General features: G+C 40.9%; 1 protein-coding gene across 1 annotated transcript in view; it reads right to left on the bottom strand.

Annotated features, from left to right (window-relative positions):
* Positions 1–479: 479 nt before the first annotated feature.
* CRY1 (cryptochrome circadian regulator 1) overlaps positions 480–26273 on the bottom strand; it is a 38187-nt gene continuing 12393 nt past the window's right edge. The window contains exons 2-14 of the mRNA XM_056846846.1: positions 14645–14753; positions 12814–12956; positions 10666–10850; positions 8940–9028; positions 8277–8417; positions 7854–8165; positions 6099–6250; positions 5698–5900; positions 4395–4494; positions 4299–4300; positions 3193–3288; positions 936–1007; positions 480–625 (exon numbers count right to left, since the gene is read on the bottom strand). Of these exons, the coding sequence (XP_056702824.1) occupies positions 522–625; positions 936–1007; positions 3193–3288; positions 4299–4300; positions 4395–4494; positions 5698–5900; positions 6099–6250; positions 7854–8165; positions 8277–8417; positions 8940–9028; positions 10666–10850; positions 12814–12956; positions 14645–14753 (1708 nt within the window). The 3' untranslated portion in view covers positions 480–521. The remainder of the gene's footprint in view (positions 626–935; positions 1008–3192; positions 3289–4298; positions 4301–4394; positions 4495–5697; positions 5901–6098; positions 6251–7853; positions 8166–8276; positions 8418–8939; positions 9029–10665; positions 10851–12813; positions 12957–14644; positions 14754–26273) is intronic.

The raw sequence follows: 26273 nt of genomic DNA, 5'->3' as shown, positions 1-26273 counted from the left end.
TCTAGGCTAACAAGCTGAACAGAACCTTAGTTCTATTGCAGCTTGGGAGAAAAAAAAAAAGATACAGCTGCAGGGAACACAGCTGTAGAAAATCACAACAGCAGAGGAAGAAAAATTTACCCTGTTAATACAAAACAAATGCAGCACTTAAAAATTAACACCCCCCACCCCAATACACATGTGGCTGGTACAATTCAAGTAGATGATGCTACTACTCAACAAACTCAAAGAGAGGACCAAGTTAATACAGTCCATGAGAAAACAGAAAACAAGAGTAGCTGAACAACGACAGTCACATTCAGGGTATCCCTAAATATGATTGCTAGAAGCACAAAATGAATGACAGGGGACTCCCTTGACCACTGACAAAGAGGGTGTTGGATTTCAATGGTGTTTGGTCCATTTCTCCACTGGAAGTTACGTTATTCAAGAGGCAGTCTAGGGTTTTCCTTCTGACAGGAACAGAGTGTATTGTTTTCTACCATGAATAAGCTTCCTTCACAATTTTTATCTTTACCCAATCAGTTACTGCTCTGTCGCTGGACTTTCGGACCAATGCTCTGAATTTCCTCTTCTGGATTTGGGCGTTTTCCAGGGCAAACTCCAGTACCAAGGGATGTTCTTCCTGGAAATTCAAACCAAATACCTTCTTTAAGAATCTTGTTTGCTTTTATACAATTGAAATTCTGTGTATTATAGACAATGTGTATCCCACTTTTTTTTTACTCAGAAGAGCATCCAATGCAGCTTACAATAAAAATAAGCAGCTATCAGCTGAACAGAGATAGTTAAAACAAGCATTAAGTAGAAAATATACACACAGTAAGAAATTAAAGTGCTTCACTGAAAAAACTGCAGAATATAACCGTAGAAGTAATCTATTAATGAAAAACTGCTTGAAAACCATGTAAGAGTCTACTGCAAATAAAACATACCTTGCTGGATTAAGTGTGTTTTCTGAGTGTCCCCATGGGCATAATGCAAAATACCACTCCCTTTAGCATAACCTGTTAAAACAAACATTTAAACAATTTTAGATGCATAATAGAAAAAGCAAAAAAAAATCATCTAGAAGCAACTAGAACTTTTTTTGACTATAATGTAATAAAATATTAAATAAAATATGTAAACAATTTAAAGACTTCTTCCTCAAATCTTAGACTGATAGAGCCACCTCAGTTTCTCTGAAGTAAAAAATACTTTGAAGTGTAATCACTTAACCAGTGGTTTGGCCTTTCCAGAAAAATCAGAATTGGAAAATCTTCATGAAATCTATCCAGTGCCCTAAAAAACAGCATGACCTGAATTAACATGTTTCTTTTTACTGATATTTAGCAAACAAATGCACGGACCTCATGTTAATTTTAAGGCCCAAATGCAATAAATACTTGAACTGAAATATCTGATAAGAAAAAGAAGCCAAAAACAAACTCAGTTTGGTTTAAATGTTTTATCCAAATTCAAAGCTTTATGCGGAAATCATTTTTACTAGGAATAATACTTGTGAAATTTAAAGACAGCATGAACTTCCCTTACATTGGTTTTTTTCCCTTAATTTTGAACAAAGGCATTGAAAACTGTCAATACATTGATTTTAGAATACTCAAAGAACTGTAGAAGAAGAAGAAGAGCTGGCTTTTATATGCCGACTTTCTCTACCACTTAAGTGAGACTCAAACCGGCTTACAATTACCTTCCCTTCCTTTCCCCACAACATACACCCTGTGAGGTAGGTGGGGCTGAGAGAGCTGTGACTAGCCCAAGGTCACCCAGTTGGCTTCATGTGTAGGAGTGGGGAGACCAACCCAGTTCACCAGATTAGCCTCCGCCGCTCATGTGGAGGAATGGGGAATCAAACTCAGTTCTCCAGATCAGACTCCGCCGCTCCAAACCACCGCTCTTAACCACTACACCACACTGATATGCTGTGGATGTGACTGTCCACTGGAACCTTATTACTTGTCAGTGCAACCTCCAGTAAGTGATTACAATTTCCCTTCCACCATGTGAAAGGAGATAAACAGGGAGTTTAGATTTGGCCTGCATAGGATGCCTGAATTTCATTTATACACTGCCTTTGTCCCCAATGGCAGTTTACATCATTCCCCTCTTCTCCAGACTGCCTTCACAACAACCCTGTGAGGTAGGTTAGGCTGAGTCTATGTGGCTGGCCCAGTGACCCAGTAAACCTCCATGCCAGAGTGAAGATTTGAACCAGGGTATCTCAGATCCTCGACTGACTGATTACCATCACTCTAACTACCATGTCAGATTGGATCTTATTTGGATTATTTTATGTGTTTGTGTTTTTATTCCCCAGCCCACCCACTCCCATTTAAAAATCAATAAAGCATACAAATATTTTCTCACAATTCCTAAGGATACTTAACTGAAAAGCATTAACTACAAATCTGAAACTACCAAGCTTGCCCAATATTTTATTGCCAATGGTATCCATTCATTGTAACTAATGTTATGAAACAATGAATGTTAAGGAATGAAAAAAAATGTATATGGAAAAATAAAAGACTAAAACATGTTCTGTCCAATGTCTCTGGTTGTTATCCGTAGAAGGCTACACATACCAACATCTTTATTGCCAACACACTTAGCCTAAACACTTGAATATGGAAGCTAACTATGCCCAGTTCTGCATACACAGAATTATGGTATTGCTCTTTCCTTTAGTTAACATGCTCGCATATGACATTCTTGGGTTTTTCTTGGTTCTCCCTGGAGGCCAGGACAAACATCTGCTGGACTTAGGGAGGATTACTATGACAATGTTTAAGAATCCCCTTCCTGCAGAAAAGCAACTCTAGTGTGCGCATTTATGCAGTTATTATAGGGAAGCTCTCACTGGCCATGTTCAGTTGGAAATTTTTTTTTTTTTTTTTGCTGTCAAGTCACAGCTGACTTATGGTGACCCCGCAGGGTTTTCAAGGCAAGAGACGTTGGGAGGTGGTTTGCCATTGCCTGCCTCCAACTCTGGTACTCCTTGAAGGTCGCCCATCCTAATTCTAACCAGTGCCAACTCTGTTTAGTTTCTGAGATCTGACGTGATCAGGATAGCCTTGGGGCAATCCAAGTCCGTTGGAATACTCCCAAGCATTACTAAAATTAAAAAGGAACCTATACTCCAAAAACAAACTCATTTATGTGTTTGCTTCACATACTTTCCAACCATCCTACCTTGCTGCTGAATTCCACTTGTTCCTGTATGAGATTCTCCTAGGGCACATGTCTGAATACTCCCTGTATGGGCTTCACTGGTTCCCATTTGAGATCCTAGAGGAGAAAGTCAACAGTCATCTCTGCTTGTTTCTGGGAAGAAGAGTTAGTTTACCAGGTAAAAGCTTCCTTTCAGTAGCCCATTTGCTTAGTATTCCTAAGCCTGCAATGCAGAAGCCCTTAGCATGCACAAAATAAAATCCATTCTTATTGGGATGCCAGATAATATATGATCCCATCTAAAAGAAGACTGATAGACCTCAGCACCAAGTTATATTATTTAGGAATCACATCGATTAAACTACAAGAGCCTTTTCAGAGCATGAAGTTCTAACTATATGAACATACAAGCATGTGTGGAAACTTAATCTCATCTATGTTCAAACAATATTTTGGCATGAGCTGGTGATCCCAGTTCTACACACAGTGACCTGTAACGACTCTCCCTTTGGTTTAGGGTATCCGAGAAAGGTCTTCCTTTCCTTTTATCCTTCAAGTATTGGTGTACACAACCGTAACATTTAAATTTAACATTTACATGCTATTTTGGAGAGGGCATAATTTTGAATTGTAACCTGATTGTACCATCTATATGGTACAATAAACCTTCTATCAGTGTACATGTGAATTTTTTAATTTCATTCTGTGCCGAGTAGGAGCTGTGCACACCAGCAAAATGGGTGTCAATGCTCTGAGTTATGAACAAACATTGCATTTCCTTTTCCCTTTATCTTATTTGCACATTTTACTACCACACATTCTGAACATGACATCTGCCTTTGCCCCTTATGCTGTTTCACAGGATTCACTGACCCCAGGAACAAAAGGGGGCCCCTAGTGAGCTGCAACAGGAAGGGGGAAACCAGTGAAACTCAGTACCCCCTCTTAAGAAAAGCCTAGATGCTCTTAAGTCTTCTCCACTGCTTGGATATAGACCAGTAATAAATACTTCCTCTGTAAACAAGTTAGAGTTAAGCTTTTTAAAAAACAACTTCTTATGAACACTCATACCTTAAAACGGGAATCCTTTATAAGCTAAAATATACAAGGAGAGTTTGCTACACCACCGCTGCACTACCTCAGTAAAGTAGTTTTGGTGATATTCTTAAACGGATGTTGCTATTTTGCACTTGTCTGCTTATACTTACTAGGGTAGGGATAACTTACCACTTGCACAACCAGGGAGGTTCTCCCCTGGTGAATATCCCATTAGGCCACCATTCCCATTTCCATTCCCATTAGAAGGCACTGATGCAAGAAGGCCTAATTAAAAAACAAAGTGCATTAGCATTACAAAGTGCATTAGCATCATGCTGGAGGACAACTATGCTTGTGTTTAACATACATCATTCCATTGGTTTTCTCATCAGTAAATGAAAGTCTCTCTCTTTAGTAACAGATCATACAATTATGCAGACTAATGCTTTAAAAAAACCAGCTTTGCTTACTGACAGTTTGCTTCTGAAAACATGATGGCAAAATACAAAGGAGATCATTTTATTTTCTAGGATAATGCCACAAGTGTTGCATTACAGCTGTGTTTACATATATAAAGGGAATTGCTTGATTGTTTTAATTCCACTTGCAAACAGTCTTCCATGAAAATTCTGCTTACTAACATGTTAAGTAAACAGAAAAACAAAATATTATAACAGATAATAGAGCCTACAGATGGATGAGAAGAGATGTATGTAAGTGCTCTGCATACCCCACTCAAGGGAATGAGCAACAACCTCACATTTGTGCTGTTGCTGAGAATGTGGCCCTAAAGGCAAGTACACTAGCTAATGCAGTGACTTCCTCGTGTAAGGAATTAAACTTGAGAAATAACCTTTAGAACAGTTTTCAGCAATGTAAGTGATGTGAACTACAGAACCCATGAAAGAAATTAATGTTAAGAAAAGGCCTAGAAGAATTAGCCCTCCTTGGCGAAATTAACAGCTACTTTAAACCAAAGAGATAATGAACAATTTATGGGTGAATGGGAGGCTTGGATGAACTACTGTGAATATGAATTAGGTTTGGGAAAAATGGAAGGTTACTCTTTACTCTGATCCAGAATGTAATATTTTATATGATGTGAAGTTTTGAAATGAGATTGATATTAGGGTCAGAACATATTAACGAAGGATTATAATCACTTTATTAAGAGGTAGACGGAGGTGGTGGGGAAGTCAAATTATTTTTTACATTTATTTACAATTAAGACAACATTTGATATGATTGTGACTTTGACATTACTTTTTAAAATGTTTAAATGATGGAAAACTTATATTTTAAAAAAAACAATAAAAAAATTATTAAAAAAAAAAAGAATTAGCCCTCTTTCTCACCTTTCATCTACAGCCAATCATCTTGCTACAGATTAGTACCAACACTCTGATAGTACCAAGGTCCTATGGCTACAGGTAGTCTGTCCTGTACGGAGGAGGGGGGGGGGGAAGGAAACTTCCAAATTAAACATACCCAATCCTCTGTATCGTGACAATTGCTGATAGATTTGCTTCATCCTCTCAATGTTCAGGCGACTTGCCTCTGCATGATTTACCATTGGCTTAGGGTAATTCACTCCAATCATACATTTTGCTGCCTTCTGGACACCCTCAGGGGCATTCCAAGGATCGTATATATATTTTGCAGGAAACCCTCTGAGAACAGGTAAATAGCGCCTTCCAAAAAAAAAAGAGAGAGAGAGAGAGAATAAGTTTCAATTAGAGTCCTATACGGTACACCACTCACAGTGCATTCCTAAGGAGAGTTACTCCAGTCTAAGCCCATTGAAATGAATGGGCTTAGACTGGAGTAACTCTCCTTAGGAATACACTGTCAGTGTTTAGTTCTGCCAACTTTCAACAATAATGCTTAACCTGATATAGTCTCCGTTAGGATCAGTTCTTCTGCCAAAACCCACAGGACAGTAGCAGTGGAAGAACTGCTGAAAGAATGAGCTACAAGATAGCCACATCCAACTGCCTGCATTTACACTCCAGTCAGCATCCAGCAGCAGTTCTTCAAATACCTGGGTGATGGAGGGAAAGATAAGAGACATTACATTAATCTGAACACACGATATTTCCAACAAATTACTTTTAGAAGCTCAGTATTCAAAGCATTAGTAAGAAGCCGTGCTTACTGCTGAGCTACGTATGGCTACAATTCCCTAGAACTGTCGCTATCATCAGTCTGACTGACAGTAGTGAGAAAATTTCAATATAAGTTCCTATTAAGTATCCTGATCAAGTGTGACAAAGTATACATGAGAATTACATGCATCAAAACGCCTTCAGGGCATAAAAATATAGAGGTAAGTAAGCTGGCAGATTTGCATCGGTTTAAGGCACATATTAAAACAGTATAATCTTAAACTATAGACAGTATAATCTAAAACTATTAACAGTTGAAAATCCACAGCTCAATTCTATGAGTGATTAAGATGTGAGGGCAAACCCCATGCAGCGGCCAAAGCCAATTCATAGGGTCCAAAACACCCACAGTATCATCCCACTTATTATTTATATATGCACCCAGCCTCTCTTACCAATGGGGTCCCGAAGTGGCTTACAGATTGTTCTTTTCTCCTCCATTTTATCCTCACAATGGTGGCCTAATTTACACCTGTGAGGTACGCTATGTCGAGAGAGTGACTGGCCCAAGGTCACCCAGGAAGCTTCCATGGCAAAGCAGGGCTTTGAACCTCAGTCTCCCAGATCCTAGTCTGACACTCTAACCACTATACAACCCTGGCTTTCCATCTGATATGCTTTGTAATCAGAGGGAAAATTCATACAGGAAAAGACTGGGTGACCTGTAATCATATCAGTTCTCCACTAGATGCTGCTATTTAGCTAAAATTGCTAAAGTTATGTAACAATAAATGCGTCATGTTTATGGTTGTTGTGACAAGAGACTAAACTCCACCAGCTTAGCAATGTATAATGCAAGGCTATTTATTCAAAAGCTGGCCAACCATTATATCATACCACGACATATAGAATCATGTACAGAAAGACCCGTACCACAAACAGCCGCAAGCTGTTTTGAAGAATTAAGCTGCGTAACAAAAAAGTTGTTTCAAGGCATTTCAAATGTCTATGTAGCAGAGATGTGTGTGTGTTAAGTGCCGTCAAGTCACCTCCGACTCATGGCGACCCTATGAATCAATGTCCTCCAAAATGTCCTGTCTTTGACAGCCTTGCTCAGGTCTTGCAAACTTAGGGCTGTGGCTTCCTTTATAGAGTCAATCCATCTCTTTCTGGGTCTCCCTCTTTTCCTGCTGCCCTCAACCTTTCCTAGCATGACTGCCTTTTCCAGTGACTCTTGTCTTCTCATAATGCAACCAAAATACGATAGCTTCAGTTTGGACATTTTAGCTTCTAGCGTCAGTTCAGGCTTGATTTGATCTATGACCCACTGAATTGTTTTTTTTTGGCAGTATCCGTAAAACTCCTCCAACACATTTCAAAGGAATCTACTTTCTTCCTATCAGCTTTCTTCAATGTCCAGCTTTCACACCCATACATCGTAATAGGGAATACGATGGCAAGAATTAACTTGGTGGCCAGTGATACCAGCCCATAAATCTGACATAGTAACACCAGAAATTCACCAATTGAAAGCTGTACCTTCATTCCTTCTTCCCAGCTAATCCACAGATCGCCCCGAGTCAAGAAGCATGCCACAGCATGCCTGGCCAAATGGTGGATCCAGCCTTCCTGACGAAGCTGAGTCATAATAGCATCTATCCAAGGAAACCCTGTCCTGCCTTCGGCCCATTTTGCCAGAGCCTCGGGATTCTTGTCCCATGGAATCTGCACACATATGGGATTGCCTTCCATTTTGTCAAAGCGTGGATTACTGGTGGCAGCTGTGTAGAAGAATTCACGCCACAATAGCTGGCCATAGAGAGAAAGAGGAGGAGAGCTGTTCTTCTTTACCTGAAAAATCAAAGCACATGAGAAATAGTTTAAATAAGACGGGGATTTGAAAGTGGGCCCAAGATTTTATTAAGCAAAAGTAATGACAGTTCGAGGTAAGCTCATTCATACCTTTTTGTACAAGTCTGTTAACTTGAAATAAAACAGGCGGCATGACAAGCAGCCGAACCGTAGATAGGGACTAAGACCTGTAGGACTTGCAAGGAGAGAATTTGCATTCATTCGTGGCCTTTCAAAGTTTGCTACCCAAGCCTTGAAGAGAAAAACAAAAATGTCATCAAAATTTGCCATTTTATTTTTGTACTTCATTGAGATCAGCTGAATATATACCCCCACCAGCAACAACAAAAAAGTATCAGTTTTAATATTTGACATGTGAATTCTAACAGGAAACAATGGCTGTCCTGTATCAAACGTTTTTGGGACAAGTATGAAGTTTACATAGCAACACCACAAGAATCACTTAGTAACGATTTCTTTGCAAAAATCCACAGCAGTTTTGAATTTCAATAAAATACAAGAAGTAGCTAAATCATGTTTATTTCCACCAGCTAGCAAAAGCCTCTTTGGTCATTCACCCCTAAATTTTGTAAATCCCATGGGGTTTGCAGCCCAAAGATTTAAGACTAATACTTTGCTTTATACACTGTAAAGGCATTAACTATTGCCGACACATAAAATTAAACCCCTAAAATTAAACTCACTAAAGATAAAGGTTCAAATATTTCTTCCTAAACTAAGATGTTAAAAGATGCTCAAGTATCAGCAACATACCTTTCTTTCTAAATGTCTTTCCAATCTTGTAAGAGCTTCTGTTTCTCCACCTGGCCACACAGCAGAAGGCAATCCATCTGTATCAAAACCTGGAGTACAAAAACAACATATTACTACTGTTACAGCACTGCTATAATGTCAACAATGTAGTACTGAATAATCATGTTAGTGGGAACTATGGAACTCCCCAAAGCTGCTCACTAGCATGCCTGAAATCTCGTATCTTGAAGTGCTTGCCATGAAGGGAGAACATTAAAAGGACACATATAGTACCATTTCTCTACTCCTCATTTTATTTAAAACACTAATGCAAAGCCCATCTAATTTCATACTTCTACGTAGAGAATCAGGGATGTTAGCAGGCAGGGTCTCTTCAAACAGCCACTTTCAAAATAAATTTCAGACAAAGCACCAGTCGGAAGAATGGATGGTACAGAAATACATGCTGCCTAGTAAAAAAAAAATTCAAATTTCGGCAGTTCTTTTGAGAAATATCATATATAATAGACTGATACACAACATTCACTATACAGAGTATATACAAGGCACCACATTCTCTGAAATTATATACATTAATTCTATACTTTTATGACCACTGGGTGTTCTAGTACAAACATCAGACAGTAAGGAAGGCTCCTTTTTACAGCTGTTTTTCATGATTCTGTGTCTGTACTACACGAGTACAAAGGTTGGGATCTTCCCTGTGACTGATAAAGACAAAATTATGCAAAACAAAAATACCTAACTTTTTATTTGCATAGTTTATATTTGAAGTGCAGTTTACCATTTGCCTAGAGAGAGTGCCATTCTCTTCCTACTCCACCAAATAACCAAGTGACAAACTGCAGCCCAGAGAGTAGCTGCTTGCAGCCCTGTCTTCCAGTCTTATAAATCCGAAGCCTACCACTGAGAGAAAGAGAACTAATGAACATCTGCATCTGTGGCAGCATGAGACTGACAAATGAACTACACTTCAGAGCTGGAGGGGGGGTATAGATTTGAATTCTTCCCTTTGCAAAAGGCTTTCTGCACACAGAAAACAGCCATAGTAGGCAAATGGCTGACAATCTCGATTCCAGAGTTGGAATGGGGGGTGGGGTGGGAGGGTGTTGGTTACACAGAGGAGCAGTTAATATGACCGTCCTTCACTTCCATTTCAATATAGTGTTTCTACCTGAGCATTCTACTACCACATTCTGCTGCATGTGTAGACTCAGCTAGGGAGAAAAATAAAGATGAATGCTGAAGTTGAGAGCTGCTGTCTGTTTCCTTGGGCCAACGGATTCAGCTTCAGGACCAGCCACAGTAGCAACACCATCCTATGCCTGCTGTGGTGCTGCTGGCCCCGCTCAACAGAGTACCAGGAGGCTGCTGTAATAGAAGACTGCAGAGGCAAGTATACCACACTTCCCACAGGTTGCACTTGCAGCCAAGGCTCTAGCTTCACTGGAAGTGCACCTCAGCAGAAGTTGCTAATACTACTGTTGTTGCACTGATTTCACCCAATTCACTCTTCTAACTGCACCCCCCATCCACCTGGGTAACGTATCTGCTACCATTAGCTTTTGGGGACCAAATGGATCTGCTGAATGAAGGGGGAATGAAAAGGAGTCCTGCAATTCCGTTCCTTTATACTAGTGTTTGATAAGATAAACACATCAATTTCCTACTTTTAATTCCATGGAGATACATACAGAGGCAGCTAGAAAGAAGTCTCTGAGAATACCTAATTCTTCCAGTGAAGGAACACCGTATTTCTCATCGTGGTCATCAGAAACAGGAGTAGTACACTTTGACATTACTTCTGCAGTGATGGTTTCTACAGGCATCTCCAGTGGCTCCATTCGACTGATTAGAGTTTGGAATCGCTTATAGGTAAGAGGTGGTTGTCCTCCATTTAATTCTATAATCCTGTGTATACAGAAGCCCAAATTTAGTTAAAATACACTTGGTTCAAACATGCTATTTTTCTAATGCAATTATATATTATCATCTGTAATATGAATTACCTTGTTTCAACAGATACTGTCATTTTATGGAGTATTAGCTGAATTCCTTATTGGGGAAAAAAGCCTAATGGGCACAGCCAATACAGTTATTTTAGAATGTGAGGTTTGACAGCACACTCCAACAAAATCATTAAGGGTAAATATGTTAACCTTCAGAAGAGCTGAGAAGACTCAAAAGTTAGTCTAATAAAATGGTTACTAAGATATCACTACAATAACTAAGTTCTCTTATCATCAGAACTTTCAATAGCCAGCAATGTATGTATAATTTTCTATAATTCTAGCATAATTTAGGCAGCTGCTTGGGGGCGGGTGCAGATTGTGGAGCCAAAATCTTCCACTCCATGTCCTTCATTTAATCTAACAAGTAATATTTGTATATTAGAAAGAAGGATGTGTAGCTTTAAATGCATAATTGAATGAATAGCCAAAAGTAATTGTGCCTCTAGCCTATGACCAAGATGAACATCGGCTGTCTTTATGAAGACAGAAGGTCCTATGATCTGTTAATGCCTTACTTCCATGTAACTTTAATAGAATTTGACAACACCCGGGCCGGGTTAGCTCCCATAGTTTGGGTTTTGTTTATAGAAAGTCCAACCAAACCTTCATGTGTCACAGAACATTCTGTTCTATGGATTCAGTATGTCGAATGGTCAGCTAGGAACAATAACCACAGCTTGAAAAGGAGCATTCAACTCTGTATGAAAATGGGAAAGTGGGGACCGAAGATAGCTGGTTTTGTAAATACTTTTGCTCCCTTCAAAATGCCCTTTTTGATGAAGGGGCGCTGCAAACAGAAGCAAGTTTTCAGAACGCGGCTCCCTGCCCACACCCAGAGTGACAGCAATGCTCCTGCCGGCACTCTGAATTACTGAAGACATTTTTGCTTAGCTGAATCATTGGCCACAGCATTTTATATATTTATTAATTATTAAAACATCTGTACCCTGCCTTTCCTCGTGGCTCAAGGCAGCATGATCTCCACTTGGCTGATATCGCAATGCCAGGAATAAGAGGAGACCCACAGCATGCTTTCACACCTGCTGTATAATACACTTTCAATCCACTTCCAATATACTTTAGTGATCATTTGCAAGTGGATTTTGCTGTTTCACAGCTGCAAAGTGGATTGAAAGTGCATTATTCAGCATGTGTGAAAGCACTCTAAGGGGGGAAATGGTACTCAAGCAGCCAAGGAACAATTCTAAACTCTTGAGGTGGTTTGTGGGAATGTTTCACCTCTCCACACAGCCTCCCCCACTCCCCCAGGTTTACATGAAAATGCTAGCTAGGGAATATTCAACACAACACAGAGTTTTGCGTTGATACAGATTTTTCACTTTACAAAAGTCTAGCATGCCAGACCTGTAGGCTCCTAGCTTGTACTGACTTACCTCTCACAGGTAGCTAAATGAAATGGGTTCTTGCAACTCCTACAAGTTATGCTAACAGTAGCTCTTTCCTCTGCCAGAAGGCTCCTTGCGGTGGAGTATAACACTGTTATTAGTGGAACATATTCATAGTATCCAATCCATTGTTCCTTTCACTTGCCTACCTTTCATGGATAAAGGGTTAACAACTGGATTTTTAAAGCCTGACTATAAGGAATATGGGGGGCATTTAAGGGAGAAAGCCTGAGTCTACATCAAGACAACATACTTTGCCAAACCAGGCAGATTTTGTTAATGAAGCTGGGATTTCTTTTTGTCACAGAAACTATAAAGAGAGATGTACTCGGAAGAGCTCCTGCCATGTTTTATCTGAAATACATGCATTAGTTCATGAACACCACCATTTCTGAACAGTAGCTTACGGCATAACGCCCAACTTTTCTCGTTTAAACTTAGGAAATGGTAACTTACTTGTCTAGATCATACAGAGTATGTGAAATTCGTACGATGACTTCAACTCCTGCTTCACTAGCCAGCTTCTTAATTGCTGCATCTCTCTCCTTCCCAAATGGCTCAGAATCATATTCAATGGAAAGTTTTGCAATATTCCATTCCTAAAGTTTGAGAAAGAGATGAGGCTTTTAAAGGAATCATTGTTCCAGGAGACAGAAAAATTCTGTTATGTTAATATTTTAATTGCTTCAATTCTGTTTAGCATTACTGGATAACAAAATAAAGCAAGCAAGGGATCTGCAAGGACTTGCACGGGTTATCTCATTTTCTCTCCCCCACTATTTCTTCCCTTTCCTGAAAGCCCCTATAGCCTCTCCCCTTTTCCTGCTCTTCTTCACACCCTCCAGCCAACCTACCTTTATCTGCTCCCCCTGTCTTTAGCTTTCCCTATTTCCCTTCCCCTGCAACCACTCTACCCATGAAAACTATGGCCCAGTTGTGCAGTTCCAGACACCAAGGTGATCCCAGCAGCATGGTGATAGATGCTGGTCCAGGCCCAGTAACACAGTGGGAAACCCACAACGATATGGAAGGGGCACCTCATTTCCCCCTGTATCCCCCTCCCCACATTATATCCTCTGTCCCTCCACTTCCTTCCCACCCATCAACCAGCCTACATTTTATCTGCCCTGCCCAACTTTAGCTATATTATTTATTTCATTGATGGCCCACCTTTCTCCACAATGGGGACCCCAAGCAACTTACATAATTCTCCTCTCCTCCATTTTATCCTTCAAACAACCCTATCAGGTACATTAGGCTGCGAATATAACTGACCCAAGGTCACCCAGTCAGCTTCCAAAGCAGAGTGGCAATTTGAACCTGGGTCTCCCAGATCCTAGTGAAACTCCTAAGTATTACATCATACAGAATTTTGTAGGGCAGATGCTGTTGAAGAGTGGCAGCAGTAAGGCCTGGGTGAATCATGCATGTCATGTGGTATCATGTCACCCGGTGGTTGCTGCTGGTCCTGGCCCTGATGAGTCTTCCCTTAAAGGCCTAAAATGCCCTCAAATGGGTTCTGCCCCCTCTCCCTGCCTTTTACTGACACAAGCCAAGGCATGAAGGCTGGCAATACTGTTGTTGAATGTCGTCAGCGCTAAGCAACATTTCTTAAGGCTACAGTTACTGCTTCTCTTATTTCGGGGGTCTATCAACCCCCCCTTTTAAAGACTTCAGATTTTTCTGTAAACCTGGGGCATTTCAGGTTTGTCAAAAGGTTCATAACTCCAATCTCTCAGTTTAAGTATCCAGAGATCTGGCCATGTTGAGAATTAGATATACTGATAAAAACTATCCAAGATGTTTTAAACAACAAAGGGGTCAGCTGTGTTAAATAATATATAGAATATCCAACAGACTTTGAGTATATGCAGCTGTAGTGCCTTACAGAATTCTATGTATGCAAGCAAATATTTTTGTCATAAAAGGTTTTAAGCAGGCTGAAGGAGCTGTGGATCTCTCTAGGGGCTGCTGCTAAACATTACTGTCAAGAAATAGATTCTGACCCCCAATCAAATAAATCTAGTGCTTTTGGATCAAACCACAGTACCATCATTACAGAGGCCTCAGAGTGCTCTGGCAACCAAATTTCTGCTCTAGTCATGCAGGAAATGGAAAACTGATCAACTATAATTTTATTTGACTACAAGCAAGGGGGCGAGAATGGTAATAATGGTGCAGCTCTTTTACTATGAGAAAAGCAAGCTAAAAGTCATGTAAAACAGCTCAGATGTTAAAATGTACTCTTATTCACCACCACTGCCCCTCTTGCAGCATAAAAACTCACCTTAAAAAGCCTAGGAAATACATCTGCAGGCTGCCCTCGAATAACAAACAAACGTGAATTTAACTTTCGTAAGTTGGCATCCAAGTCCTCAAGACACTGAAGCAGAAACCTATGAGGAAGACACAAGACATTAACAACTATTTCCTGCTTTCCTTACATTCATGGAAGTAGTAAGTACAAGCAAAGAGGAGTTAAAACCAATCCTCCAGTTCTGCACATTTATTTTTGTACATGATCATTATACTCCGTATTGATTATACAGTGAGGGAAAAAAGTATTTGATCCCCTGCTGAATTTGCCCATTTGCCCTCTGACAAAGAAATGACCAGTCCATAATTTTAATGGCAGGTCTATTGTAGCTGTGAGAGACAGAATAACAACAGGAAAACCCCCAGAAACCCAGAAGACAAAAGTCAGAGATTGATGTGCATTATAATGAGTGAAATAAGTATTTGATCCCTTTGCAAAAGATAACTTAGTACTTGGTGGTAAAACCTTTGTTGGCAATTACAGAGGTCAGACGTTTCTTGTAGGTGGCCACCAGGTTTGAACACATCTCAGGAGGTATTTTGTCCCACTCCTCTTTGCAGATCCTCTCCAAGTCAGTAAGATTTCGAGGCTGATGTATAGCTACTCGAACCTTTAGCTCCCTCCACAGATTTTCGATGGGATTAAGGTCTGGAGACTGGCTAGGCCACTCCAGGACCTTAATGTGCTTCTTCTTGAGCCACTCCTTTGTTGCCTTGGCCGTGTGTTTTGGGTCATTGTCATGCTGGAATACCCATCCTCGACCCATTTTCAATGCCCTGGCTGAGGGAAGGAGGTGCTCACCCAAGATTTGACGATACATGGTCCCGCCCATCGTCCCTTCAATGTGGTGAAGGTGTCCTGTCCCCTTAGCAGAAAAACACCCCCAAAGCATAATATGTCCCCCTCCTTGTTTGACGGTGGGGATGGTGTTCTTGGGGTCGTAGGCAGCATTCCTCCTCCTCCAAACATGGCGAGCTAAGTTGATGCCAAAGAGCTCGATTTTGGTCTCATCTGACCACAACACTTTCACCCAGTCCTCCTCTGGGTCATTCAGATGTGCATTGGCAAACTGCAGACGGGCCTGTACATGTGCTGTCTTGAGCACGGGGACCTTGCGGGCTCTGCAAGATCTCAGTCCTTCACGGCGGAGTGTGTTACCAACTGTTTTCATGGTGACTATGGTCCTAGCTGCCCTGAGATCATTGACAAGTTCTCCCCGTGTAGTTCTGGGCTGCTTCATTACCGTTCTCATGATCATTGCAACTCCACGAGATGAGATCTTGCATGGAGCCCCAGTCCAAGGGAGGTTGACAGTTATTTTGTGTTTCTTCCATTTGCGAATTATGGCACCAACTGTTGTCACCTTCTCACCAAGCTGCTTGGCAATAGTCTTGTAGCCCAGTCCAGCCTTGTGCAGGTCTACAATCTTGTCCCTGACATCCTTGGACAGCTCTTTGGTCTTGGCCATGGTGGCTAGTTTGGAATCTGATGGATTGATTGCTTCTGTCAACAGGTGTCTTTTGTACAGGTACTGTAACGAGTTGGGATTACAGGTAAGACCTCTCCCTTACAGCAGGTGCTTCTAATAACAGGTAGCCTGACTTCTGGCTGGTTGATAGGGGATCGAATCTGGCTGGTTGATAGGGGATCAAATCTGGCTGGTTGATAGGGGATCAAATCCTTATTTCACTCATTATAATGCACATCAATCTCTGACTTTTGTCTTCTGGGGGTTTTCCTGTTGTTATTCTGTCTCTCACAGCTACAATAGACCTACCATTAAAATTATGGACTGGTCATTTCTTTGTCAGAGGGCAAACGGGCAAATTCAGCAGGGGATCAAATACTTTTCCCCTCACTGTATATTACATTTCCTAAGTACTCAAATAATGTAATACCATTCTCAGCTATTCTTAAAACAACCCTGTCAGGCAGGGACATAGTGCTGCCTCAGATTACAGGTGGATGATTAGGACTGACCAGCACCGGCCAGTCTTGGTTTGCAGAGCTGGGTCCCCTTGCTTTGGGGGCTTCCATTAAAATTTCACTACCTGGTGTAGCTATGGTATAGTTTTCGTATTCACGTAAGCCTGAGGGAAGGGCTAGATACAGAGGAAATATACATCTGGCCATTGGGGAGTGCCCCACCACTATCTGTCTGACCATATGAAACTGCTTTACACAGACTACAGGTCCATCTAGTTAAGTTCTGTCTATTTTTACTGCAACAGCTCTCCAGGAAAGGATTTCCCCCTCAACTGTAACCAGAGATCCTTGTACAGAAGTCATCGCACTTTCATGTGCAAACAAATTGATCTCAAATGCCTTTAGAGTGTAGCCAAGTGGAAGGCATTCAGCATCTTAGCTTTCAGTGGATAAAATACAGCAAGAATATTTTGAACAGAAAGTAGTATTAGAGAAAAACCTTACAGGAAGTCTTCTGGTTTCCTTCATACACCAGCTCTTATTAACAGAGATACTTTCATAGAATTATAGAGTTGGAAGGGGCCATACAGGACATCTACTCCAACTCCTTGCTTAAAGCAGGATCAGCTTAGAGCATCCCTGACAAGTGCTTGTCCTGCTTAATGACTGCCAGTGAGGGAGAGCTCACCGCCTCCCTAGGTAGCCGATTCCACTGTTGAGCAACTCTTACCATAAAATAATTTTTCCTAATATCCAGCCGGTACCTTTCCGCCCGTAATTAAACCCATTATTGCGAGTCCTATCCTCTGCTGCCAACAGGAACAGCTCCCTGCCCTCCTCTAAGTGGCAGCCCTTCAAATACTACAAGAGAGCAATCATGTCCCCCCTCAACCTCCTCTTCTTCAGACTAAACATTCCCAACTGCCACTGTTCAGCTGGTTTATGTTACGTAGTACAAGTGAAGTCTCAGTGAACGGCTTGCCGGGTACCAAGCAACAAATATTCAGTCGTAATAATTAAATTCAACCATGTTCATGTATCGCCACAAATATTAAAATTAAGACCAGATATTTTGGTTGGCAAGTGCTAAATAAAATTCATTTATTTTGGTTACTGTACTGAAGTATTCAACAACACTGCAGAGAAAACTTTCAGTAGGAAAAGCCCTCCACTTCTCTTTAGGCTATGGACAATCAATAATGAATCAGTTCGGATTTGGCAAGCGTGGCAATCTCCTACGCATGGTGGGTCATGGGACCCAGTCTAATGACTAAATGCATATGCCACTGGGCAGAAGAAATGTGCACCAATGCAGAAAAGATGCAGTCAGTTTTCATAACCATTCCAAGTAAAAAATAAAGACAAAATAGAGAGAATCAGGCATATCCAGGTGTATGCCCAGACCACAGATTACTCATTGCTACATGAGAAATGTTTATGCCTGGTGTATGTCAATTTGTGTACAAGCAACAGCTGAACAGGCCCCGGTCTCCCCTCTATTATACAACAGGTAAACAGGACTAAAAATAAACAGATTAACTGTGCAACCTGGAGCAGTGTTGTAGAAATGGTATATCTGTTTGGATCATTGTGTCAATGCAAACTTGCATTCTTTTTTAAAGTATTTATATCCTATACTACAGTTAGGATTGACAAGGCATCTTACCATTACATTCTTTGTATATTGTTGTAACATCTTGAAAGCAGTAGCGAAGATGCAACTAAGGCACAGGGTGAGTAATTCTCTACAGTCCCAAATACCCTGTGAAATAACTGTTTCAGCCTGCCATTAGGTAGGTTGCCTACATTTCATATAATTGGGGATACAGTACAAGGGCCTCAGCAGATGGTTAAGAGAGCAAGATAGGACCATATGGTAAACTGTCTGCCTAAATGGTTACTTTCAAGTCACTTAGTGACGCGTATATGCGATGCTTAATATGTATTAATTTCTCTTCAAACAGGGTGCAGAAAGAAAAGATGATTTCATCCTTCTTTTATAGTATGATTTATTAAAACATTTTAATCCTGCCACTCACCATATATGCTAACCCAGTGCAGCTTAAAAAGCAAAGAAAAATAAAAACAACAAAGTTTCACACAGCTTAAAACATCAACATCTGCCCCTCATATCCACAAATAAAATCTTCCAACCTAATCTAATAGTTAAAGGCCCACTAGAAAATAACAGCATTATACTGTACGTAGAATTGGGACAAATTAAGGGCCTTCCTCACTACTTGTGGTACACCATTCCAAGCTGGAATCGTGGCTGTAAAGAAGCAATGGGGGGTGTGTGTCAAATGAATTCTTTTTAAAGAATGTTTTAACAGCAGGAGCAACTGAGAAAACCCAAGATGGCACACAGGTTCAGACAGGAGCCAGTCCGTCAAGTAGACAGGTCCTAGCCCATAAAGGTCCTTACCAGCATCTCAAAACTGGAATTAGAAGCAAATGGCCAACCAATGAAGTGGTTTCAGGATGGGAGTAATATGCTCCCACCAAGAGCTAAGCAACTATATTCAGTACTAATACTTTAGTGGAGTTACAGAAGGACTGTCAGCATCGCCAGATCAGCAGAACTGAGAAGGGAAATCAGTTTCCATACCAAGTGCAAATAAACATAAATGAAGAGCTTTAAGCTCACAAGCCAGAGAACTGGGGATGGCCTTCTCACCTGTCCTGGGGGAACATAACTGGTCACTATTGTTAGTGACTCCCTGGTTAGTGGAGGAGTGCCCTCCTCTGGTTAAAACCTCTTCCCTCCCTGACTTATATCCCTGCCAAAAGAGGGAGGAGCTTCTTAGGCACTTATTCTTTCTCAGCAGCCAGCCACCATTTCCTAGCCTGAAGCAAAGAAAAATTCTTCAGCCACTGCCTTCTTTGAGCACAGTGGCAGAAAAGTGATATATTAATGCAGTAAATATATGCACAAAAATAAAACTATATAAGTAGTGCTTCTACTTGGTGTATGGGCAAGCTAGTTAAACAGTTGTGGCAACTTGGGAGACTGGGTTAGACTACTGAAGGGGACGGACACCACACTGACTTAATGAAGATGAATTATGAATGAAGAGGGTCTGTTATCTCACGAACACAGCAATCTATGTAACAGCTGTATTATGAAAGCTTTCTTGAGTAATTCATTAAAATCATGTGCCAAATGAAGATTGATCAGTGGGAAACTATTTCTAACTTACTGCAAAAAAAATGAAAACCATCCAAGTATGACAATTAAAGCCATTCACGACTGTAATGCTGCCAATATGAAGTGTTCAAAATGCCAACGGTAGAGGAAAGTGCTGTCAAGTTGCAGCCGACTTATGGAGACCCTACAGGGTTTTCAAGGCAAGAGATATTCATAGGTGGTTTGCCACTGCCTGCCACTGCGTTGCTAGCCTGGGCCATCCAGGTCAGGTTAATGCTAACTTACCTTACAGGATTGTTGTTGATGACAGCATTGTTCTTGATGACAGCAAATCAGTATGTAAAGTGTTTTGAAGATTCTAAAGCAGGTGTGGACAGAAGGACATGCAGGAGTGACTAGTCATTTGCCAATAATTAAAAGTGGTTTCTCTGCCCCTCAACCAGTGCTGCTGTCATTACTTTCTCTCCCTTCCCTTTGCCACTGCAGTGGAGAGAGATGTGTGACCTTCACTTTGGATGGGAAATGATTTATATTAACTAGAAATTATGCCCTTTTGGTGTAATATGTGCTCAGAGGAAAATGCTTCACCAAATTTAAACGATGCCAAAGATATTGGGTTGGATTCAAGACTTCTGCCAACAGAGTAAGTTTGTGGAAGTCATTTTTACCATGTCCTATTCAGGCAAGGGGTGGTGTATTCACCCTGCCACCTTCCCACAGCCTGGTTTTACATGGTATATTGGAACTAGACATATTGATCTTCAAGGTGTTTTTCTTGAGGGTGGGGCCCCCCAGGTATTAAAAATAGCTTCCACAAATTCATTCTATTTTCAGGAGCCTAGATCCAACCACTATGTTGAAAGGAAAATTTTGCCCTCAAAGTTGCACAAATATAGGAAAAGGTGATAATTAAACACCTTTTGGGTTTTTCAGGGAAGAAGAAGAAAAAGTGTAATCAGTTGTGGAGAAGGGCTAAAGGCTTCTGATGGCTTGAGAAAAGGAACTTTAGAGCCCAAAGAGTGGGATTTGAGATGATGAATACATAGACTTAGAAGAATGGAATCTTTTGAAAAAAAGTTTTTAAAGCGTGGTAGTAGAAGAACTGAGTGAGAGCAAGGTAGCAACATAGAAAGACAATACATAGTTGCATGTAAAGTACAAAGCTTTGAAAGATCAAAGCAAAGTATCACATTTCTTTTACTATAAATTCTAGTGATAGTATGACCGTGGTCTTGGTATTTTCTTTCCTGACATTTCGCCAGCAGCTGTGGCAGGCATCTTCAGAGGAGTAACAAGATGCCTGCCACAGCTGCTGGCGAAATGTCAGGAAAGAAAATACCAAGACCACAGTCACACAGCCCGGATAACCTACAAGAACCAATGAACTCTGACAGTGAAAGCCTTCGACAATATCTAGTGATAGTAGTTAATGAATGTGCATTTTGTTTGATCTTTGTATCCCCCTTCTGTCTCTCAGGAAGAATGGCAAGGTTACAAGACAACAACCCTGTGCTGAACTTGAGTGCATTCAGGGCGGCTCACAACATAATGATCAAAGTAATAAATACTATGGAGCCCCGTGGCGCAGAGTGTTAAGCTGCAGTACTGCAGTCAAAAGCTCTATTCACGACCTGAGTTCGATCCCGACGGAAGTCGGTTTCAGGTAGCCGGCTCAAGGTTGACTCAGCCTTCCATCCTTCCGAGGTCGGTGAAATGAGTACCCAGCTTGCTGGGGGTAAAGGGAAGATGACTGGGGAAGGCACTGTCAAACCACCCCGCAAACAAAGTCTGCCTTGGAAACGTCGGGATGTGACGTCACCCCATGGGTCAGGAATGACCCAGTGCTTGCACAGGGGACCTTTACCTTTACCTTTTTTTACAATAAAACCGTAAGAATAAAACAATTTACAAATCAACACTTTGACTATTTAACCGCCCCACGAACATTAGACAATAAAAGCATAAATGTGCTCCTTTTGCCTCACGGGGGCCACCGAAGGTCCTGTGGACAGTCAGGATCCCCATATAGTAGTTGGTAAACAATACAGTATACAGTAGAGAGGTAGGGGAGGGAAGCCAGCACTGTTGGAAAATTGTAGCTGTCCTCAGAACAATGGGCCACCTAGGGATGAACAGAGACATAAGATTCTTACCTCACTACAGATACTAATTTTCCAGTGGTGGTGGAGGAAAGTGCCGTCAAGTCACAGCTGACTTATGGCGGCCCCATGGGGTTTTCAAGACAAGAGACGTTCAGAGGTGGGTTGCCATTGCCTGCGTGGGCGGAGAGAATTCTGAGAGAACTCTGATTTGCACAAGGTCACCCAGCAGGATTCATTGGAAGGAATGGGAAATAGTCCACCGCTCTTAACTGCTACACCACGTTGGCTCTCTAATTTTCTGCCCCAAGTGATTCCCCTCTGCTCTAATCAAGCTGATTACTATATGCATTGTACTTTTGCATCCTTTACAAACATTTTGAGCCAGCATGGTGCAGTGGTTAAGAACGGTGGTTTGGAGCAGTAGACTCTGATCTGGAGAACCAGGTTTGATTCCCCACTCCTCCACATGAGCAGCAGATGCTAATCTGGTGAACTGGATTTGTTTCCCCACTTCTACACACGAAGCCAGCTGGGTGACCTTGGGCAAGTTACAGCTCTGTTAGAGGTCTCTCAGCCCCACCTACCTCACAGGGTGTCTGTTGTGGGGAGGGGAGGGGAAGGTGATTGTAAGCCAGTTTGAGTCTCCCTTAAGTGGTAGAGAAAGTCGACATAAAAACCAACTCTTCTTCTTCACAACACCCCTTTCACCTTCTGACTGGGATACGAAGACTCAGATCTCCATCGCGACTTGTATCTGACGAAGGGACCTTTGACTCTCAAAAGCTTATACCCCCAAAATCTTGTTGGTCTCCCAGGTGCTACTGGACTTAAATCTTAGCTGTTCTACTGCAGACCAGCATGGCTACCCTCTGAAACCGTCTTTAGGCTCTTGGAGCCTAATTTGCCTAGGGTCATTTACCAAGCTTCATACCTAGGGAGGCAACAGAACTTGAGTTTTACACTTCCAAATTTAGCACTCTGACCACTTCCTCACACTGTATGGAGCAAATATTCCAGCCAAATTCTTATGTAGCAGCTCAGCGACAGGGAATGTGCTTCTTCAAAATTATTAATGTACCTACTTGCTTAAATTTGCTTCTGTGTGAGGTAAGGGATTATTAGGGAGAATAATTTTATGATATATTCAGCTGAAAATTTCGTATGTTGTTTTAAAGTGTTTACTATTTTTGGCAAACCTGCAGCGCATAAAACTAAAAACACTTGCAGCGCATAAAACTAAAAAAATAATTGGTTTTTGTGGGTTATCCGGGCTGTGTAACCATGGTCTTGGTTACACAGCCCGGATAACACACAAGAACCAATGAACTCTGACCGTGAAAGCCTTCGACAATATTTTTAAAAAAGAATTCTTACAATGAATATAAGATCACATAATGGCTGTTGTTTCAAACTCACAAAGAACAAGCAAGGCTACTATATGTTAAAGGATGGAAAAGAAATTTAAGAATGTTGGGTGTGGCCTTGTTCACTTCACTTTTTAGGAAGGAGGACTATATTGGTCAAGCAGATGCTAAAGTTGGGTGGACTCTAACCTGGAGAACCGGGTTTGATTTCCCTCAGGTGAACAGAAGAAAAAGGACTCTAGTTACCATATGACCCTTAAACCTTGTGTATAGGCTGTAATTTTCGTAGAATGAAAGCAATTTCCAGTTCTGCCTGACTAATATGCTTGTAAATGTGGAGGTAGCGCTAAACCTCAGCACCATTATACATGGTATTTGGTTTATAATCACTATTCTTTATGTAGTTGCTCAAATCATTGCCAATGTATTTAATATTTTTGCAGTATATTTCCATGAAGTAACAATTATGGAAATAATGCCATCACAGGTGGGATAAGCCGAGAAAAATGTGAACAATATACCTGACTCTGAAGACTCCTTTCTGCATTTCTTTACAACTCTTTTTTTTTTCTATTTGTCCTTTCTTACTTGAGGAGAGGAAGACATCCTGAGATGATTTGGTACTTCCTCCCATAATCCCTGGAGACAAGTAGGTTGTGTGTTCATTTCTAGTAGGTGAGGAAGTATATGCTGCTGGCAGTTCTTTTTCTGCCTCCTCTGCAAGAGATAGAACTCTGTTAATCATATTGCTTCAGAGCTCTTCAGTTGTGTGCTTTCCCCTTTCCTGTGCCTTAAGCTGTGTATTCTCTTTTGAGGATGTATTGGTATTTTACCCTAACCTGTATGGCCCAGGCTAGCCCAATCTCATCAGATCTTGGATGCTAAGCAGGGTCAGCCCTGGTTGGTATTTGGATGAAAGACCACCAAGGAAGTCCAGGGTCGCTATGCAGAGGCAGGCGAAGGCAAACCACCTTTTAGCATCTCTTGCCTTGAAAACCTTATGGGGTCACCATAAGTCAGCTGTAACTTGACAGCACTTTACACACACAAGTTAGCATTGCTCCTGTGTTCAGGAGCAGGGGCTGAGCAGGTCTAGGTTGTTGAAGGGGTGAGATTCAAACCAGAGACTTTGCTGAGGGAAAAGCAAAGCTGTTAGTGCTATTGCATGACTTCCCCCTATGCCCCGGTCTGTTCTCAGTACAAAGTAACCGGGCATTTACGTCTTGAAGTAAACTATGGACACTCCCACTTTTCTACATTTTTGCTGAACAGATGTAGCTATCTTTACCACACCCAACTTCCTCCTGTAATAAAGCCTACCTACCAGCAAACAGGCCACTATACTCATACTCTTTGACTAGGGACAAATTTGACCTGTGAAGGTATAAGAGGATGCAACATATCAGCCAAGCGGAAATACAACAACTAGAACAGGGACTCCCAAACCTGTTGCTATGGAAACTCAGGGGAAATTACTTATTTTTGTATGAGGCCTACATCTGCACCATTCTTTATTTGCCAAACCTCAGATACCCACTGCCAAAGTTGTCAGCTGGAGATGTAAATTTGCAAGAAATTTTGAAGCCATTTAAACACTGTTTTCAGAAGCTTTAGAAAAAGAAATACCCAATAATTACATTCTTATCAAACCTCTTATTTTATTGTATATCATAAAGTACATCCTTTATAACTTAACATATAGATTTGGCATATTGCTTTAGTTCTACAGAAGTAAGATTGTCTCCAGTATTAGGTATATCAACAAAGAGAAATGCAGCACTGCAAACTGCTGCACCTAATGCTACCTTAACACACACATCTTTTTGCTGTCAGAGAGATAGAGAACATTAAAAGTTGTAGTGGTAGTTTTGTACAAAATTTTTGTAGTAAACAAAAAGTGTGCTATTTAGAAAGAAATATCCTTAAATATGTTTTATGTGTCTGCAGGATACACACTTATAAGTATCTAATGCTATAAATGGTCTTACATAAAAAAAATCTTCACATCACATACACAGTCTAAGTCAGTGGTTCCCAAACTATTCAGGCCACTGCCCCCTTTGTTTCACAAACTCAACCCCAGCGCCCCCTATCCTATAAAAAGCATTATCCAAAATAGGGGTTTCCATGACTCACTAAAGAAGATAATAACAATAAAATTTCAAAACAGTAACAATTGCTCATCTATTCAAAAATCAAATTAAAAAATTTTAGTTGAAATTTATTCCACAAAACTGATAAACTTGATCCAGTGGTACCAGCTCTTCAAAGTCTGGAAAAAAATTCTGATAGTTTCCACCAAATTTACCAGTGTGGTGCCATAGCTTGATCTATTGTAAATTGGTGAACAACACAGTTGAAGGGGCCCACCTCTAGTGCCCACCCGCTGCCCCCTTGCCTCTTAGTGCCCCCCTAGGTAATCCCACCCCCCCAGGGGGTGGAACTGCCCACTTTGGGAACCACTGGTCTAAGTAAACCTTATCTTATGCATGTAACTCATTCCAAAACAGAAAATCTCATAGTAGTTCTCTTCAGTGTTCCAAGATTGCCAATTTTTTCATAGAATTTTTTTTTTAATCATCAAGGGTTGGGGAGATACCCTAACATTTTTTTCCAGTTTTCTTTCCAGGCCATCACATGTCTAAAGCCAGAAACGAACACTGCAATAACCCCACAGGTAAGGGGAAAAAAAATCACTCTGCAACTCTATATCTCTATATTCAGACAAAATTAATATTCTTATAAATGGCTCCCCAGATCACAGTCTTTATAAGACTGGTCCATTTTTGGCAAGCTCTCCAAATGTGGTCTATCTTGTAATATGGCAGGAGCTGTTTAAAAACCAGTTTTAATGTATTAGATCCAGCCTCCCCAGAATAGCAGGGAAGAGAAGAGGTTAAGTCTTGCTATTTACACGGGAAAACAATTGCCGGTGTCCACTCAATTTCTATTAGCTACTCAGGAATTTATTACGTAGACAATTATTCATGCACTGGATGAATGAAACCTTGTATTTATTTTAAAAGAGCAATTTCTATCATTAGTTTTAAGAGCAAATT

Source organism: Euleptes europaea, chromosome 3, assembly GCF_029931775.1.
Source record: "Euleptes europaea isolate rEulEur1 chromosome 3, rEulEur1.hap1, whole genome shotgun sequence".
NCBI lineage: Eukaryota > Metazoa > Chordata > Lepidosauria > Squamata > Sphaerodactylidae > Euleptes > Euleptes europaea.
Note: the sequence above shows the minus strand (reverse complement) of the source record. Positions and strands in the feature narration are given on the sequence as shown.